The following is a 20541-nucleotide window of genomic DNA, read 5'->3' on the forward strand; positions in this document are numbered from 1 at the left end:
ACAACCCACGCTACGCCACTGTGTATATGTATATGTATATATATGGACCCACCCCTATTCTTTCAATTGCATTTGTTTTAAACCGATTTGAATATTGCATTTTTAAATTGCTGGAACCACCCACAGAACATCGAGGTAAATGGCTGGTAAGAAATCAACCAGACAAGCAAACAAAGTGAAATTTAAGATTGCATATTCACTGAGGTGGCAAACCGGTGTCAGGACTTTACCATGCCTAGATAAATGAGCCTCCTTACATAATCCATACAGGAATCCTTGCATGTAAAAACGAACAAAACCAAAAAACAGTGATCAGCAGAATGGGTTCCAGGCTAGGCTAGCCTGCTCCCTGATACCAAGTCACCTGTGTGCAAACATCTATTTTTTACTCTGAGGAGGAGCATACCCAAAGTGGTACAACCCTAACACAGCTGTTACCGCCCTTTTGAGAAGTGGACCTGAGTCAAATGATGTTGTGAAGTAGCGGAGCTCATCCATGCATCTGCTTGCCTTGCCTCTTCCCCCCAGGGAGACCTGATCTTTAGCACTGAATCAGAGCAAACACCAATTGGGTTTTCTCCGGTTTGACGTTTGCTCCGATTTAGTGCTAAAACAGCAGGGCAAAGGCAAAACCGCTAGATACAGCACTGGCCAAGTGGCAAACTGCTTGGAACCATGCTTTCTAGGCACAGAACATGTGGAATTATGAAAGAGCCCTCTGCTCTATTAAAAGGTAAATGGACCCCTAATCATTAGGTCCAGTTGTGGCCGACTCTGGGGTTGCGGCGCTCATCTCGCTTTACTGGCCGAAGGAGCCGGTGTACAGCTTCCGGGTCATGTGGCCAGCATGACTAAGCCGCTTCTGGCGAACCAGAGCAGCGCACGGAAACGCCGTTTACCTTCCCGCCGGAGCGGTACCTATTTATCTACTTGCACTTTGACATGCTTTCGACCTGCTAGGTTCGTAGGAGCAGGGACCGAGCAACGGGAGCTCACCCCGTCGCAGGGATTCGAACCGCCGACCTTCTGATTGACAAGTCCTAGGCTCTGTGTTTTAGACTGCAGCGCCACCCGCGTCCCTTGTGCTCTATTAGAAACTCCCAATTCAGACACATTCAAAGTTTTATTATAGGCATAGCTGTGCACATAGGAAAATAAGAATGCTAGCTCGTTCTTTATGTTAAAAAAAACAGAAAGGATAGACCAGCTTTCATTAAAAGCAACTCGATGTGTTCAATCCACCCCACAATCAAGATTTGTACCTCTGGGATTTGGAGGTCTTAATTACATGTAGTTGCTAATTTCCATTATTGACTTATATGCTGCAATATAAATCAAGCCACATGATGGAGCCTCCCCACTGCAGCTGATAGTTCCTGTACATAGCAAAAAAAAAAAGGGGGGGGGAATGACTACTTATACTAATAATACCCACTGGTATCTGTTACAGTTTCTGTGGAACTGAAACGCGAAAGGTTAAACCTGTAAACAGCAAAGGTATCTTCTGTGCTGGAGTCAGTGTGGTGGTTTAACGGACAGCTTGTGTTGTTAATAGGCAAGGAGACTCGGATTCAGAACTCAGCAATGGAGCTTGTTGCGTGGCATTTGGCAAATTGCTATCACCTGGCCTACCTTGTTAGGTTGGGAATAACCTTAGGGGAAGTCACTGGAGGAAGAGAGGAATGCAAATAGAACAAATAATACTGTTTCCCTTATAAACAGTGGACGCGTTGTGTGTAGAAATGCACAATTATGATCATAACAATAATTTCCCTTTATTACCGCCCTTCATCAAAAGATGTCAAGTTAAACCACAAGATAAAAGCACAAATAAATAGTTAAAACAGAAACAACAAAACACTAATGCCCCCAGCAACAAACACATTTAAAAGGCTGTAGAATATTAATTGGCCAAAGGCCTAGGACGTTTTCACCTGGCACCTAAAGATATACAATGAAGGCGCCAGACAAACCTCCCTGGGGAGAGCATTGCACAAATGGGGAGCCACTGCAGAAAAGGCCCTTTCTCTGGACTTCACGTGGAGGAGGCACACAACGAAGGGGCTCAGATGATGAACGCAGAGTCCAGGTCAGTTTACTGTATATGGGGAGAGACGGTCCCTTGAGGCATTGTGGTCCTGGGACGTTTAAGGTTTTATAGGTCAAGACCAGTGCTTTGAATTGGGCCTGGGAGCTACCATATTTTTCGCACCATAGGGCGCACCGGACCATAGGGCGCACCTAGTTTTGGGAGGCAGAAAACAAGAAAAAATTATTCTGAACCCCAGAAGCCAGAACAGCAAGAGGGATCTGGCTTCTGGGATATCGTGTGGCTGTTCTGGCTTCTGGGGTAACTGCGCCAAGCCTCTTCAGGGCAGCAGGATGAAGGCTCCCCCTGCCCAAAGAGGCTGCGCAGGGCTAAAGCAGAAGCCAGGACAGACGTGTCGCTGAAGGGGCACTGCGCCTTCTCTCTCTCTGCGCAGCGCCCCTCCTTCACAGGAGAGGTGCTGCGCAGAGAGGGAGAAGGGGCAGCACCCTTCAGCGAAGCTGGAGAAGGAACAGAAGGAGACCCTTCTGTTCCTCCTCCGGCTTCGCTGGACAGGCGCGTTGCTCAAGGGGCGCTGCGCCTTCTCTCTCTCTCTGCGCAGCGCCTCTCCTTCACATGAGAGGCGCTGCGCAGAGAGGGAGAAGGGGCAGCGCCCTTCAGCGAAGCTGGAGAAGGAACAGAAGGAGACCCTTCTGTTCCTCCTCCAGCTTCCAGGACAGGTGTGTTGCTGTGAAGCGGGAGGAGGAACAGGAGACCCTTCTGTTCCTCTTCCGGCTTCCAGGACAGGCACCTCGCGGCGAAGCCAAGGAGCCTGCATTCGCTCCATAGGATGCACACACATTTCCCCTTCATTTTTGGAGGGGAAAAAGTGAGTCCTATAGAGCGAAAAATATGGTAATTGGTAGCCAGTGCAGTCGGGCCAGGATCGGTGTAATATACCGTATTTTTTGCTCTATAAGACTCACTTTTTCCCTCCTAAAAAGTAAGGGGAAATGTGTATGCGTCTTATGGAGCGAATGCAGGCTGCGCAGCTATCCCAGAAGCCAGAACAGCAAGAGGGATTGCTGCTTTCACTGCGCAGCGATCCCTCTTGCTGTTCTGGCTTCTGAGATTCAGAATATTTTTTTTCTTGTTTTCCTCCTCCAAAAACGAGGTGCGTCTTGTGGTCTGGTGCGTCTTACAGAGCAAAAATTACGGTATTCAAATTGTCTTGCCCTGGGTGGTCAAGGAGAATTAACAAAGACATATTGGTATTTTTCCTGTCTCTCTCCCAACAATCATGCAGGGCAACCAAAGCAGTTTAATTGCCAAAATCAGGCCTAAACCCCAATTGAAATGGCTCTAGAAAATGAGTTTTTAATGAAACATTTGTTAGGAAAGCCTTTATAGAGAAATTTGAGTATAGTACAGTATTCATAAATTAGTTATCTTCACTTACAACTTTAATTCTTTCGGAAAACTAGAACAGAAAAACAACAACACTTTCCCTTAGGTCAATGCCTTAGCAGTTCTTCAAATCCTGGAACTGTGCAACAAAACTTGTGCGTTATTATAATTATTTATTGCTTAACACATTAACACCCCGCTTTTTCCAACAGTTCAGATCTCCTAACCCGGATGCACAAAATGGAACCACAAGAACAATGAACAAAAATAAGTTTAAAAAAACCCAAACAGACTACATTTGTTTGCTTCAAAACAACGAGAAACATTAAAAACCAACAGCAGGAGTTACAGGCAGCGAGTAAAATCAGTCTTGGAGTAAAACAAGAAAACAGCTGCAATAAAATTGAAAGGCAAAAGTTGAAGGTCTTCCTAAAATGGAAGGCTAATACAGAGAAAGCTCTCCCTGAGAAGGAGCAGTCTAGCTCCCTCTTCTTGTTTTGAGACCTGTGTACTCTGCTTGAATATTTTTGCCTGGATGGAATGTGTCCTTGAATTGTTACAATGCCTCATGCATGCCTGGATGGAGATAGAGGGAAAGAGAGAGAGAGGCAGCAACTTCTGTTTTCCATGGCTGGAATCAGTGGCGTAGCGTGGGTTGTCAGCACCCGGGGCAAGGCAAGTAATTTGCGCCCCCTAACCCGTGAATTTGCGCCCCCTAACCTAACCCGTGGATTTGCGCCCCTAACCCTAACCCCCAGATGTTGTGCCCGGTGCGGCCAGCCCCCCCTGCACCCCCCACGCTACGCCACTGGCTGGAATGTCATCAGCACTACAAAGGTAAGAGTCACATCCATTTCCTATGCCCGCTGCACTGGCCCACATCTGCCATGGTCATTTGCCCATGTGGCCCTTGGGATGGAAAAGTCCCCTCTCCCTGGCCCTAGTGGTAGAACTGGAACAAGGTCTTTCAGGTTAAGGAGATGAGTAACTATATCACTTTTAGAAGACATTTGAAGGCAGCCCTATACAGTATAGGGAAGCTTTTAAATGTTTTATTATGTTTTTACATATGCTGGAAGCCATATACTGGGGCAACCCAGTCAGATGGACAGGGTACAATAAATAAATAAATAAATAAATAAATAAATAAATAAATAAATAAATAAATAAATAAAAAAAATTTAAAAACAACTAAATGTAGCCTGTTTTAAAAAGGCCTATGTCTCACCTGCAGTCTGCTGTTTGGAAAGAAATAAGTAGCCTGGGGAACTGAATCTGCTCCCTTCTTTAATAGCCAGTAAATCAGATTTTATCTTTTAAAAAATAAATTCCTATAACACTGGGATCCAGGGAGAGGAGCCTTATCCAATGCATATTTGTTTGTGTTGTGTATTTAACAAAGAGCATTTTGTCCCATATTGTACATTTGCATTTTTTAAAAAAGGATAAATATGAGACACTGTCTTAGTGACTAGTCCATGGATAGGCAAACTAAGGCCTGGGGGCCGAATCTGGGCCAATCGCCTTCTAAATCCGGCCTGCAGACGGTCTGGGAATCAGCGTGTTTTTACATGTGTAGAATGTCTCCTTTTATTTAAAATGCATCTCTGGGTTATTTGTGGGACATAGGAATTCGTTCAGTAACCCCCCCCCCCAAATAGTCTGCCTCCCTCCCCACAAGGTCTGAGGAACAGTGGACCAGCCCCCTGCTAAAAAAGTTTGCTTTCTAGTCCTTTTATGTCAGCTTATTTTGCTAGAGTCACTTCCAGGCAACTTGCTATCCCTGGTGTAGAGAGTTGCAGCTGAATAAAATTAGCTGAGATGTGCTGAACTCAGAGCACAGGTCTCCCTCTAACCCCCCCCCCAAAAAAAATCCTGATTTATGGCTGTGGTTATTCTATAGGGTTAGGAAGGCACTCTGCACATGTGGCACTCCCAGCCTGTGGGGAGGTGGGCAGGGGTGGGGGGAGAACTGGCAGTATAAATGCTGGAGTATGAAACAGATTTTGAGGTCTGACACTGGTGAGCCTTGAAACTAAGCAATTGTTGTATTCTACTATAGTGTAGTTCTAGCTATGGCAAGATGGAGAATACCGGTATATAACATTCCCCTGAGTAGGAACCAACAACCAACGCGATGGGTATATATTAGAAGATGTAGTGAATACCTTTAAAAGAGGCTTAAACCAAGTCATGGTGAGTACAGCTATCAGTGGAACGAATACAGTGGAACAGATTCCCTCAGGTGGTTGTGGACTGTCCTTCATTGGAGGTTTTTAAGCAGAGGTTGGATGGCCATCTGTCATGGATGCTTTAGTCGAGATTTGTGCATTACAGAAAGTTGGAATAGACGATCCTCAGGGTCACTTCCAATGCTACAGTTCTATGATTCTATCAATATTTTAATGAGGAAGGGCAAATCTGTGTGCCAAAAAACAAACAAACCAAGACGCACAACGAGGCAGAAAGCTCCGCATACCGATATATTACAGCTAAAATTGTGGAGCGGTGGGAGAGAGGACAGAAATATTTTCAGAGCACTTGGGATTGTTACGCTTCTTTATCCTTCACAATAATGGCAGCAAGGTTGTCAACACAGATCAACAAATAAAAGGGATTTATCCCTTTGGCATACATACCTTCTAGCAAAGCTCATTTTAACTGTTGGCGACAATAGTGTGTACAACAGATGAGCTATACTCCTGCCTTAAATACCCAAGGCACAGAACCTCTATCCATTTTTTAAGAAGTACCAAACTTAGGAAATAACTTTATCTCTAGATAATCCAGTGGATCAATATCCTGGCTTCATATATTCAGGTTTTGCCGCTTGGCATTGGACCTACATCCTAAGGCTACTGTCCCAGTGAGCCCTGTTTTAAATTAAGCCCGTGTTTATGAGATGTGTAGGCCAGGGGAGGGGAATATTTTTCTGATGCCAGGAAGACCTGCTAATCCTCTGACTTTGAAAAAAAATGTAAAACTGACGCCTTACTTAATGTCCCAGGGAACAACGTGTGCTGTGTCATGTCTTCAGTATTCCTGTCTTGTCTGTCCAAGAGCTGTAATACATATATGTAACTGCTCTTTCAGTTTTTGATCAAGGGTGAATCTGATAAACTTTTCCACCTTTTGACAGTGGCTGTCCCAACATTTTGAACAATAACAACAACAAGCTAATAAAAGACTTCACAGATTTCATTTGGTTGTATACACCATTGGCAAAAAATGCTGAACTCTGGCAAAGACTGCATAGGTCTTGGACTGATCCAGCAATGAATTTCTATAGCCTTAAAGGTAAAGGGACCCCTGAGTGTTAAGTCCAGTCGCGGACGATTCTGGGGTTGCAGCACGCATCTCGCTCTATAGGCCAAGGGAGCCGGCGTTTGTCCGCAGACAGCTTCCAGGTCATGTGGCCAGCATGACTAAGTCGCTTCTGGCGAACCAGAGCAGCACACGGAAACACCATTTACCTTCCCACCGGAGTGGTACCTACCGTATTTTTTGCTCTATAAGACTCAATTTTTCCCTCCTAAAAAGTAAGGGGAAATGTGTGTGTGTCTTATGGAGCGAATGCAGGCTGCGCAGCTATCTCAGAAGCCAGAACAGCAAGAGGGATTGCTGCTTTCGCTGCGTAGCGATCACTCTTGCTGTTCTGGCTCCTGAGATTCAGAATATTTTTTTTTCTTGTTTTCCTCCTCCAAAAACTAGGTGCGTCTTGTGGTCTGGTGCGTCTTATAGAGCGAAAGATACAGTATTTATCTACTTGCACTTTGAGGTGCTTTTGAACTGCTAGGTTGGCAGCAGCAGGGAACGAACAACAGGAGCTCACCCCGTTGCAGGGATTCACTGTGGTTTAGACCACAGCACCACCCGCGCCCCCTTTTATATCCTTATTTATAGTATTAAAAAGGTGACAAAAATTAAGAGAATTACTCTTTCCTATAAGTAATTGATATTACTTATTTATTTGCTGTACCTTGTGGCTGTCTAAGGGTACACCTTTGTGACGCTTGTTGTGAACCCTGCCTCCCCAATCTCTTTGCACTCATGCACCTGCCATTCACGAAAAACATCTGAAACATCACATAACACCATGGGGCCCTCACTGAGGTGGTTTATTGTGATGATCTGCAAAATGGTGGGCTGTGTCACGGCATTAAAAAAAAAAGTTTAAATGTGATTCCCACAAGAACCCATTGTTATCTAGGCCTGGATGGCTATGAAATAAACTTCAGAATAAATAAATAAATTCCTTTTAAACAAAATCACATACAAAGATAAATCATTATAGTACCATATAAAATGGGGATTCTTTTTTAAAAAAACAACAAGAAGCATACACTATATAATACAATAAATTGAGAAATATTTGTGTTTCAAGACAAATTGTAAAGTCTGACACATGTAATAGTCTGATTCCAAACTACACAAACAAGTTGTGCAAAAGACTTACAATTAAATATATTACACAAGTCCAGATTTATAACATAGTTCATACAAAACTTGCTGTCATATCCACAATAGTATCTGCTTTGAGCTTACTGTCGTGTTCTTCAAAAATACTTCCAGTTGAGATTGTAGTCGTGCAGAGATTCTCCATCAACAGAAAGAAGTCTGTTTCCTTCTCATCAGTGTTGAAAAACAGTATCTAAACATAAGTACCTACTTTGACATAGCATTTACAAAATGAATTACAGGATGTGGTTGTCTCCAGTTGGTTTCTCAATGACCCTCCATAGTAGTTTCCTGAAGACTGGTTCAAAGATCATTGCTCCACCCCATGTTTTCAGATAGCTGAAAAAATTTGCATTGCCACCTAGAAACATTTTTAGTGATGTCGAAGTATAATGGAATGAGCCCTAAGCCTTATACTCAACTAGCAATTCCAAATAATTCATACAAATAACCATCACAGCAAAGTCCTAGGATTTCCCAGAGAACATTTACCAGAGAGGTAGCAAAAGAATATCGGTGCACAAACGTTACATCATATTATCAGTAGTAAATGCTTCAGGGCCAAACTAAAAGGGACATTAATCACATATTTAATGACCTGGCCACTTTTATTTTATTTTGTAAGACTCCAATCCTGAGAACAGTTTACTAAAACAGCCCCTAAAACAGTTTACTGCTATTCGATCTCAAAGGTGTAGTTTACAGTAATCAGCACTTTTGGGGGGGGGGGTGCAGAAAGCAGCCAGAAGGGATCAATGTTCAGCAGAAAACTATCAACCCGCCCCCCCGAATTGCATGCATATTGTGGATCGGTGCCCCTGTTCCCCCGTCCCAAAGTAAAAGCAATGTGGTTAACTACAGGGCTTTTTTTCAGCCAGAACTTACAGGAACTCAGTTCCGGCACCTTTCAGGTGGGTGCAGTTGACATGATAAGACAACAAGGAAGACATTCATGGTGAGTTCCGGCACCTCTCTTTCTAGAAAAATTAACTATATGATAATTGTTTAAACATTTCCTTCCAGGCAGGCATAGAAGTTTTATTTCCTTCCAGGCAGGCATAGAAGTCCACTACAGCCTTAGACTTACTATCTGGAAGCAAATTTAACTGAAATCAGTGCAGTATATTTCTGCTCTAAGAGATATTGTGATATCTGACAATTATATCTGAAAAGATAAAAGCAAACAGAACCTTCCAGACCTTGACAAAATGTATTTCTTTGGACAGGGGTTACAGGTGTTTGCTTTTTGAATTGTGAAAGTCACCTTCTTTTAAGACAGTTCAGAGATCCTGGTTGCTTATTATGTAGTATCAAGTTTCATTTTGTAGACCAGAATTCTGTTGCTGTAAGTCTTGACCTTAATGTGACACCTGGGTCCTGTCTTGGATTTTTATCTTTCTGGTATGTTCACATTACAGAAGTATCTCAGGAAAAGTGGGCCTATTTCTGCTCCTAAACAAGACACTCTCCCTTTATGGACAAAGAAGGTGGAAGAAGGGAGACCAAGAAGATGATCCTTTATTCTGTCCCATAATTTTAGGAAGTGGATTCAGGCGATTTTTCTTGTTCCAGATTTCACAATAATGACTTTCATTATTTTCTGCAGCGCCTTTTCTGCATATTCCAGGCAGTGCTAGGATCTGGCATGCTTACAACATTCCAAATCTTTATTAATAGGTTGATCACAATGAGGAATGTAATAAATGTTGAAAGATAAAGCTATACAGGAATCTGAATGCATTGAACACATGGAAGATACCAAATTACCTCTGCAAGAGATTTGATCGATATTTTCCCCGTGATAAAATATATTTCATTCAGGATTTTACTGTATCATCCTGTAGAGCAGATGTATTTGTAATTTAATTGTCTCAAAGAGCCTTTAATGACAATACTCAAAAATGACTTGCGGTTTATTACATTTTGTAGCATTGTTAAGACCTTCTTACAGGCCTCTTCTATCTTTATATGCTTGTCTTATTTATGCACACTATTACGCATCACTGTTTTTACTTTTTTTTGGGGGGGAAACAATGAAAACACACACAAGAATGTATATACAGGCATGATTTCAGTGGCTGAATAGCCTGCAATATCCAAAGCCTTCCAGGAGCACTAATAAATAGCATTATATTAGAATGAGTAATGAGTAATTAGAATGAGAAAGTGCACTCTCAAAAGGGTCACTTTAGTTCGTTATACACTAACCTCAGTCTTTAGCAGAGAAACACACTTTGGGTACGATGCAGCTGAAGTTAAGCACTTTTTATGCCCCACTGGTTTCGCACCCAAGACCTGTCTAACCCACCATCCTGTTTCCAAGAGTAAGATGCCAGCTGCCTGGAAGTGACTCACAAAAAGTGAGAGACTGGGAGAAAAGAAAGCAAAGTCCTAAGGACAGATCTTCTAAGTTGTCATCCATCATGGTGAATCCCAGAAAGCTATCTGGCAAAGACTTGTGAAACCTTAAAGTCTGGCATCTTTTATTATAGAATCATACAATTTCAGAGTTGGAAAAGGATCTTAGAGGTCTAATCTCCTGCTCAGTCTTGTCTAATCCCCTACTGAGGGCAGAACCTACAATGCAACCATGACAGAAATATGTGGCCCTCCAGGTAGTATTGGACATGAACTACCATAAACCCTATAATTATAATAATTATAACATTTGTTTGTTTGTTTCCTGCCCATCTGGCTGGGTTTCCCCAGCCACTCTGGGCGGCTTTCAACAAAATACTAAAAATAAACAGGGCTGCCTTCAGATGTCTTCTAAAAGTCAGATAGTTGTTTATTTCCTTGACATCTGATGGGAGGGCGTTCCACAGGGTGGGTGCCACTACCGAGAAGGCCCTCTGCCTTGTTCCCTGTAACTTTGCTTCTCGCAGCATGGCCAGTGGTCCGGGGTGATTTGTAGTCTGGCAATATCCACAGGTTCCCAACAAACTGCTGCAACCTTGACAGATTCTGCCTCTGTTGAAAAACCTCCACTGAAATATTTTACAAAGAATAACAGTTATAATTACTACTTTGTCAGCTCCACCTTATCTAAGGATGCTTGTTTATGTTGTAACATTGTCTCCTTCCTGCATTCACTCCGTATTATGTTTTGTGTTTCTTCTGTAGTTTTATGGTTTTGACTTGTAATATACCCTCGCAAAAAAACGCAACAAAAAACCCAACCACTTCATTGAAGGAAATCATCTCCAAAGGCAGCCCACGTCAGTCAGACAGCTTATTGTTACGAAGTGTCTTCTAATCTGCTTCCTTGCTATTTCCACCCATTTGTTGTTGCCCTGCCCTCTGGAGCAACAGAAAGAAGTTGTGGCTTTCATGGAAATGCCTCAATAAACTGGTTGCTCTTTAAGGTGCCGCAAAACTTCTTTGTTGTTTTTACTGTTTAAGTCTCTCCCATTAAAAGTGCTTAATTTTGGCTGAGGGTTCCCATACAGCAGAAACAGGAGGCAACATATTGAGGAGGCAGGGTAAACACAATCACTTCCATCTTCCAGGTCAGGGGCACAGTTTTAGTAAGCTTTCCTCTGTTAAGCATATCTGGAAGAAAGGTTCTAGTCTAGTCTTTGCCTCCTGTGCTGCTTATCTATTTATTTCTAACATAAATAAGTGTTATGGTGGCATGAGGCCATTTTATTCTACCACATATCTTGACCGGGCCTTTGTTCCCATAGTTATTACATCTAAGAGTTACCATACACGAATCATTGGCTTCTGATTATTCTGGGTTGACATGTAATATACTTGAGGTTCCAGGTGACACCAATTTTAATGACTGCTAAAATCCAAAACTGATCAATGGACAGCCAACTCAGTCTGATTTCAATGCCATCATTTAAAGCTCTGAAGTAAAACAGTGGCCAGAGGATGAAAAATTCAGGTCTATATTCCAGTCATTTGAGCTGCATTTAGTTATCAAGCTTAATTGTATCAATCACACGAACAACCATTGGTTTAATAGACAAAGGTACTAGTTCTTCACTGTAGCTTTCTGCTATGTATTTTTCCAAGGCTAGTGATCTAGCTTTCTGACTTACTGCATCAGCCCCGAGCTTTTGAGATTCCCCACTTCCTTGCTCTGATAGCACATTTGCTGACAGAGTTTGGTACTTGCCAGGAGGACTACACTGTGGTTTTCTCTGTTCTGCGGGACACGTCTTGTTCAGTGAGCCCAATTTGGGATCAGTATCAGTCTCACATAGTGTTTTCTTCTTTTGCATGGTCCTATCGTGACTTGAAAGTGGAGCCAAGGAACCCTTCCTTTCACTAGCGTTCTTTTCATGCACTCCCAGTTCATCTGAGGCAGGAAGACGATACTTCTCAGATTTATGATGCTTTCCATCTCTTATACTAGATTTAGGTTTGACATAATCGTTTGGTGGTTGTGGTTGCTGCTGCTGTTTCCCTGCTGTGACACTATATTGATGGCTCTCCTGTTTCACATCTGATAAGGGTAGCTGCTGGTTCTTAGAATTCCATGAAGCCTGTTTTTCATTCTTAGCAATATCCTCATGGTTTCTAGAGTCATTCAAGGATGGTTTCTGCGGCTCCCCTGCTGAAAGATTTACTGGCTCAGTCTTTGATTCATTTGGTGCAGATTGTACAAGCAATCATTTTCCCACAGCTGGTATCTGATGTTCCTTAAGGTTGCGCGAAGTACCTCTCCCTCTTATAGTAGTCTCTTTACTCTTTGGAAGTCCATTTCTAGAGTCACCTAAAGATGGTTTCTTCTCTGCTGCAAGTTTCATTGGCTCGGCCTTTTTACTCTTTGGAAGTTTATTTTCCAAAGGTAACTGGTTTTGTCCAGAATGACTAGTGTTTTCTTTTGTCTTCCCCAATTTGCTTACAGTAGTCTCTTTACTCTTTGGAAGTCCATTTCTAGAGTCATCTAAAGATGGTTTCTGTGACTTCTCTGTTGAAGGTTTCATTGGCTCAGCCTTTTTACTCTTTGGAAGTTCATTTTCCAAAGGTAACTGGTTTTGTCCAGAATTACTAGTGTTCTCTTTTGTCTTTCCTGATTTGCTTTCAGGTTTCACTTTCTCACCAGATAATGGTATTTTGTCACTCTTAGTCTTAAGGCTATCCTGGGCATTTCTTTGGTTAGCATTATCATCACATTTCACTGGTTCTTTGAGTGTGGAGAGCTGGTGTTTTGCAGCGTTTTCATCTTTTGATGCAACAATTCCATCTTTTTCTGGATCTCTTGATGGTGTTTGACATTTTGAGTTACTTGGGGAATGTAACACTCCCGGCCTGCTAGGTTTATGCTTTGGTGGGGTCAGCTGCTGTGATCCTGCTCTTTCACCACCACTCTCTGCAAGGTCACTTTTTATTAATTTCTGGGGCATATTGGAGTTACGCACCAACTTCTTACCTCCCACTATAGAGTTTTTTTCTTCTGTTACCTTGTCATCTTGCTCCTTTCTGTCAACAGATAATGGAATTAGACATTGTACTTCTTTCAGCAGATTTCTTTCTCCTCCTTCGCTGTTCCCCTGCTTCGCTGTTTCATTTGGGGAGGGAAATCCGCTTTTCTCAGGCTTTACTTCTGCCATCACTTTCATGCTTTCACGCTTCCCAGTTTTGTTTCCTAAGGGCATCTGCTGCTTCTCCACATTGTGCGCAGGGCTTGCCTCGCCTACCGGACTAATTTCACGCTTTCTAGACTCCTTTGTTGAGGGTGGTTGATACTTCCCGGTCTGGGGACTCATACCCTCAACTTCTACAGCATGGTTTTCACTCTTAATTAAATCATTGCACAAATTGCTTGTTGTTGGTTTGTTGTCCTGCCCAGGTGCCCCCTTGGGCTTCAGCAATTCAGCTGGAGAAGGGAAGTGGTGTTTCTCAGAATCAGGACTGGCTGCATTATCTCTTACATTACAGCTCTCTTTCTTTTTCACTGCATTTGATGTTGGGCTTTGGAGGTTTCCGACACTGCACCAAGGTCTGTCAACTTCTGGAGTATCGCCTTCTGGATTTGCTGAGTGGGTCAGTGAGGATGAGTGAGATTTTTGAGAAGGAGGTGCAGGATTCTTTTCCAGATTGCCAGTTTCATGGCTGATGAATTCTTCCGGCAGCCTCTGAGAAGTATCCAAATGGCTCAAGCTACTATTTCCCTTTTTGCTCTTGTTTTCAGAATTTGTCTTTTCATTATCTGAGCGCAGTTCGGCTTTGCTGGTATTCTCTGCTGCTCTAGCGCAGCTGGATTTATCTAAATCGCCAGTCAAAGGGCAAAGCTCTTTTTCAAAATCATTTCCTTTTACATCATTGTTGTCTTTCTGGCTCTTATTTGAAGTAGGAGTTTGGTGTGGTTGATCTATAGTCTGTTTTGATATGTTTGAGCTAGGGTTATTTTGTTGGCTCAGCTTTGGATGTGCTTGTGGCTCCTTGGGCAAATGCTCATTTTGTGCCTGATGATCAGATGTCTCACCTTGGCTTCTCGATGGCTGTAGCACTCCCTTTTTTGCTTTACCCGCATGGTCGCTTTTATTAAGGCTAGGAAATAGTTCCTCCTTATCAGGCAGCTTTTCTTTGTTCTGAACCGTGTCAGAAAACGTGCTCCCCAAACTTTGTGCGTTATCTTGACTTGGCTTAAGCGGAGGCATTTTGTGAACAGCTGCAGGTTCAACACTTGATTGCTGGTCCTTTATTGGAGGCTCTCTGTTACAAGATGCCTGAGCTACAGGAGAGAGAAATGGCGGAATATTTTCCAACACTTTCTTTTCAGAGAAACATTTTTGGCTGGTGAATGGGGGATCTTTTATAGGCTCTGCTAATTCTATTTCTGTCTCCTTTGGCCTGAACATGCCTTCTGGTATGCCAGGAATCCCATCCTCTTTCATTTCCTGGTGACTATGTACATGAACTCCTTCAGCTGGATTAGAAGAGAGGTCGTTAGTAGGTATGTTTTCTCTGCTCATGATTTTTGCTGCATTTTTGTCTATGGACCTGGAAAAGGTATCATCCACAGGTGGTATGATGTTCTCTTTGTGATCTAAGCTGTCCTTAGATAAAGGAGGAATGCAATCAACAAGGGACACATTTTCACGTGAAGGAAGAACACTGTCTTGATTAGAACCTGGGCTTGTAGGAGTTACATTACTCTCGACAATGTCCTTTTTGTCAGCCACCACCTTAGGCATTTCATGATGCTTGTTTTGCAACTGTCCTCCTAGTTGCCCTTTAGGTGCCATGCTTTCTGGTATCCTGCTGTCATGAGACCCAATGCCAGGTGCTTTCTGGATGTCTTTTGGTCTCCCCACTTCAGAAGGCTGAGTGGCGGACTTGGCATTTGTAGCCCAGCTCCGAGGGTGACTAATTTCAGTAGCAACACAGAATTTAGGTGTCGGGACAGTTGTGCATACCAGCTGTTGAGGCTGAGGGCTATTGACAATTGTGGTTGTCCTCAGTTTCCTTTCAAGCACTCTGATTTCGGGTTTGCAAATCTTTTTTCTCTCTGGGCCCTTTTTGCTCTTTCTCTCGCCTTTGCACGGCAGCAAAGATTTCACCTCAATGGCTGAACAGATATTACTGCTTTGTTCAAACTTTTCTTTCAGTTTGGACAAGACAGAGTTTTTGTTGATTATCTTGGGCAGGTTATCGTTTGGTGTCTTCTTTTTTGGAGCCACCTGCTTTTCTCTTTCTTTAGCTTCTTTTTCCTCAGCAACTAAGAATTTCTTCAGGATATTCTTCACAGTATTTTTCCCAGTTGAACAGACCCATTTGACTTTATCGTGGGGTGTTATCTCTGGGCTTTCTCCTTCCTTTGAGGAGCTTTTGTCCAGCTTGCTTACAATGGAGTTTAGCCCGTTTCTGTTCTGCTTTTCTTTAACGACCAGCTTGCCCACCTCTCTCGACCTTCTCCTGTAGGCCTCGCGGTTGTTGTTCATGAACCTCGATTGCAGAAGCTGGAATTTGGTGGGACGAATGCCGCCATGTGCGCTATGGCATTCGCGCCTCAAGTTCACCTTGTTCTCTATCCCTTCGAGCCATTTGGCCTTCTTGCTCTCGACCTGGGGTTGGCTGGATAGGAGGTCTGTGAGGTAAAGTAGAAGGCTGCTGAGGACAGCAAATGCGCCTAGTTCTGTGGACATCTTACTGAGCTTCTTCTTCAGCACTATGGGGTCAACCAGCACCTTATCACTGCCCAGCTTTGTACCTTTACTTCTGCTGCATAAAAGAAAACGAATGTTGTTGTTTTTGTCCAGGGAAAGTCATCAACATTGCTTTTACTTCCTTACTGGTTTTAATGTATTTATATTTATTAAACAAGATTATATACCGCTTTTTCATTTTTACACAGGAACCTGCCTGAGTCAGGCAATACGTCCATCTAGCTCAGGACTGTCAACACTGACAGGAAATGGCTGTTCAGAATTTTAGGCAAGAATGTCTCTCAGCCCTATCTGGAGTTGCCAGGGATTGACCTTGAGACCTTCTGCACGAAATACAGGTGCTCCACCACTGATCTACAGTCCTTCTCCTTAAAAAAAACTATAAAATTCTCACATTACCAAAAAAAGTGCACTTAAAAACAGGTAGACATAATAAAATGTATCAAAATATAGATAAAATCAACAGTGTTTTTTTAAAAAAAATGAAAAACCATAACATATGCATAATAAAAAATGAGCATTAATTTTAGAAGTAAAATTACATCGGCACTCCTCTTAATGTGCCAGGCACATTTATCCAGTGCAGAAGATTATATACAACAGTTGTCTTAGCCATGACTGTTATTAACAGATGATTGCTGATACCTGTCCAGGAATGACTGTTATGAACAGAAAGCATACATAGTATTAGCACAGAGTATTTTTTTACTTTCTTTGAAACACAGGACGCACCTCTGCAGGCACATCCCAAATAATGGCATAGTGGCTTAACATACAGCTGAAGTACCAGAAAACAAAATATGACTATGTGTCATGTCTGGAGCGTGACACTATGTAGTGCAAGGTTCTGTCTGTATTTTTTTTTTTTTTTTAATCATGTGCATTTCTGAAAGGGGCAGAAACCAGAGAGGAACAGGATACTAGCAAAAGATTACATAGTTCATTCATTCAGTGGGGTTTAAAAAACAAAACAAAAAAACTTATTTTATTTCAACCGACTCTCATGCCATACTAGAAATTGCTATTGAAACCCTCAGTTTCTAATGCAGTTTGTCATCTGAGAGTAGGATGTGATGAAGAAATTGTTTGAGAAATGAAAGTCCAAATCCTACTTTTTAATGCACAGAACCCTTTGGAGCCTGGCCTGCTCTCTCTCTACAGGGAGCTAGCAAAGTTTGAAAGCTTTCAGCATTCCACTGTGTAATAAAATCCATCTAGTCCTAAGCGAAAATCTGATCTGCTTTCCCATCAATTATGTGGGGAAATGTTCTCTTAAAATCCCTTTTCTGAATCCCAGTGAAACCAGGAAAGCCAGAGATAAAAGCATTGTATGCCATGATATCCAACACAATATCAATTGACCTCTCTATCCTTTCATTTATTAACATGGGTAGAGATAGAAGTCTGGCAGGGTTATAAGCCTACTTCTGTTTGAAGAATTAGGCCTACAGGCAGCTGAGGATTTAGGAAATGCATTAACTGGTGAGGATCAGTTACTAAATAAAATAGTGAACTCAGTGTGAAAGCTACATGGTGAAGTCAACAGTAATAGACAATAGCCCGGAGGGGGGAAAATGCACCAGAGGTTTCAACTTTCTAGCACCATAAAAAAACTTGGAAGGTTAATTCACGTAATAATAAAGTAGTATGTGAATGGGATTCAGTCTGCATACCAGGACAGTATTAAGTTTTTATACCTCTTCATATACAAGCAAAAGCAAGACAACAAATCGCCTTGGGATGAAATCCTGGCACTGGTGAATGCAAGGGCAAATGCCAGCTTTGATTCCAGAAGATCAGGAGTTCATCCTTACCACGTAAGATGCCCAGACCATACAATGAAGGTGCTTTTCTGATTTCGAGAAGCAACGTAAGCTGCTAAATTCAGATAGATTCTGCCATCCACATAAGAGAGTCAACCATTTATTTATTTATTTCTCAACAAGCTGTGGCATTTTATGAAGAGTTGTTGTTTCTTTGTGGTTTTTTTTAAAAAAGGTACTTCTAATGGTCATGTCCTATCAACAGGGGTGCCAGCTCAAGTTTGAAGGAGGGAGGAGCAGAAAGAGATTTCACAGCAAGAATCAAAAGACTGCTTTTTGGAGAGATAGATCTTCAGACACGAATACAACAACATTGCATTGCACATGTTATGGTCCCTTTTTTATACCTCACAATAACCAGAAATATAGATGTTCCTGAAGAACAGTACCACATGGAAGTGGCTGACTGCCCCTCACCCCTCTGCTTGTAAATGAAGATGGCAAAATCTAGGCCTCAGAGCTTTTCTCACAGGTAAACATTGCACACAAGAACATCTGAATGAAACAGTTGTGCTCAACATCACAGGTTCTGCTTATAATAACCATTGTCATAATGGGGGGGGAAAGACAACAAAGCAATGAAAACTTTGACAGTTGGCCAGCACTGAATACAACAAACAATATGCAGCATATGAGGATAAGGATGAGTGGCTAGATGTCACTGTGTTTTGGGATTTTCCCCATTGCACGACAACACATGTATACAACACTATTTATAAAAAGCAGCTTCTGCTGAGGCCATGCCTGACGCACACATGAAAGAATGGATAACGTCACTGATTCAAGGGTTGGATTTATTGGAACCGGTGTTAATCTCAAACCATGTCACTCACTGGATTCTCTTCCTGTTACTGAAGTATGAATTCAAGGATGAATATTAAATATACCCGATGATTTTAAAAAAATGCCCTTTCAAGTTATGGGAGTCATCAGATGGGAAGAGCACATCAAGAGCTTTATTTCAAACAAAGACTATGATGCATTTATAAATCTAGCTTCGGGAATGAAGGGGAAATATATGTTCCCCATTTCTTCAGTCCCTCTCCAATCCCTCCCCCATATGATATCCTTGTTTCATCAATGCCCACACAAAAAAGGCATATTCAGGAGGTCTTGAAACCAACATTGTGGGCCAGTGCCTCATTTAATTGTCTTCTGGTGTCACGAGGCAGAAGATTTCAATCTTAAACAAAGAACTCACACTGTGGGTCAGAGTCCATAGGAACCACTTAAGTATTACCTCAGCAGTGAGGAAACTCTTTCCTGTGGTGCTGTGGTAACTTAAGAACCCAAATATCACATTAGAGATTTGCTAATGATAAGGCAAATTCCTTTTTCTTTCCTGGCCAGAATTAAATCAGTGTCTTGTCATGAATGACCTGTTTGTATGTTTCAGCACCTATATTCTTCACTTTAGCAGCTTCAACAAATGAAAGCAAATTGCATATACTCTTAGGGCAACTAAGTATAGCTGCTGACAAAGAGTTAGGAATAGGTATTCTATGGAAGGAATTAAAGTTATGTGTTAGGAATGCAATCCTATGCATGATTACTAGGAAGTAAAGTCTCACTGAACTGTGGTGGCTACTTCTTAGTCAAAGTACAAAGGAAAGGGGACTGAAGCACAAAGTTGATATCAGAAATCAATCGGACTTCAAAGCGGTTTACTCAGAAAGTTAAAATAGATTGGGGTCGAATAAAATAAACTGCCCAAGGCACTGCTTTGAAACAAAGGCAATGATATAAAACAGCAAATGGGGCTCCATAATTTGGATCATATTATACAGAGATTGTTTTGTAGGCTGCCTCAGTCACTATTCATAGTTACAAGGTTACTGTTACAACTTACAAGGTGACTGTTTAAGAGAGTACGTTCAACATGGAGAATGAGAAAGAGGCCAGCAGTGTATTTTCATTTGGGAGTCAACCTCTGACTGGCCCAAAAAACCCCCCAAACCCTTAAAATTTCAGGAGAGTGAAGGACCTGGCCACAGTGAAGAACTAAGGTGGGAGATGGCAGTGTATGTCAAAATTTACACAAAGGGCTGACCCAATACATTTTGGCACCTGAGGCAAACCACAAAATGGCATCCCTCTTACCACCAGGGAAGAAGGGGTGAGTGACGATCTACATCAGGAGCAACGGAGGGAATAAAAATCTACACAAGGATCTGCTGCCTTGGTTGTATCTAGACTAGGTTAGGCTGCAATCCATCCTACTCACCTGGAACTTGTAAGCCCAATTGAATAGGACTTACTTCTGAGTAGACATGGTAAGACTTGCACTGTTTAGGTAGTATTCAACTAGAGTCAACTCCAGGTAGACCGATTGAAATTAATGAACATGACTAAGTGAGGCCCATTCATTTCAGTGGGTCTACCCTTAGTAAGACTTAGTTGAGTGCCAACCTTGGTCACACTTTAAGTCCAATGGAAATCAGTAGGACTTAAATTAGTCATGACTAACTTTTTATATTGATTTTAACAGAATCTAAATGCTCTTAACTTATACCACAACTACCAGCCATCTCCATATTTACCCAGAAGAAAACCACATTGAAATCAACAGAACTTACTCCAAGTTGAATGTATGTAAGATTGCTGCCTCAGTCTGGATCCAACCCACTAACTTTAAAACTCTTTATCTGCCACTATATATCCTACATCTTTCTACACCAGAACAACACTTTCTAGATTTCGT

At 42.1% G+C, this 20541-nt stretch overlaps 1 protein-coding gene across 2 annotated transcripts in view; it reads right to left on the minus strand.

The window, feature by feature from the left end:
• Positions 1-7534: 7534 nt before the first annotated feature.
• The window catches only part of ADPRHL1 (ADP-ribosylhydrolase like 1), a 37018-nt gene continuing 24011 nt past the window's right edge, over positions 7535-20541 (minus strand). The window contains exons 8-9 of one of the 2 annotated variants that reach the window (XM_081907373.1): positions 12527-16072; positions 9083-12496 (exon numbers count right to left, since the gene is read on the minus strand). In XM_081907373.1, the coding sequence (XP_081763499.1) occupies positions 11812-12496; positions 12527-16072 (4231 nt within the window). In that variant the 3' untranslated portion in view covers positions 9083-11811. Of the gene's footprint in view, positions 8869-9082; positions 12497-12526; positions 16073-20541 lie in introns of those variants that run through there. The other variant, XM_081907374.1, reaches the window with a different exon arrangement.

Source organism: Podarcis melisellensis, assembly GCF_964234715.1.
Source record: "Podarcis melisellensis genome assembly, chromosome: 4".
Lineage (NCBI taxonomy): Eukaryota > Metazoa > Chordata > Lepidosauria > Squamata > Lacertidae > Podarcis > Podarcis melisellensis.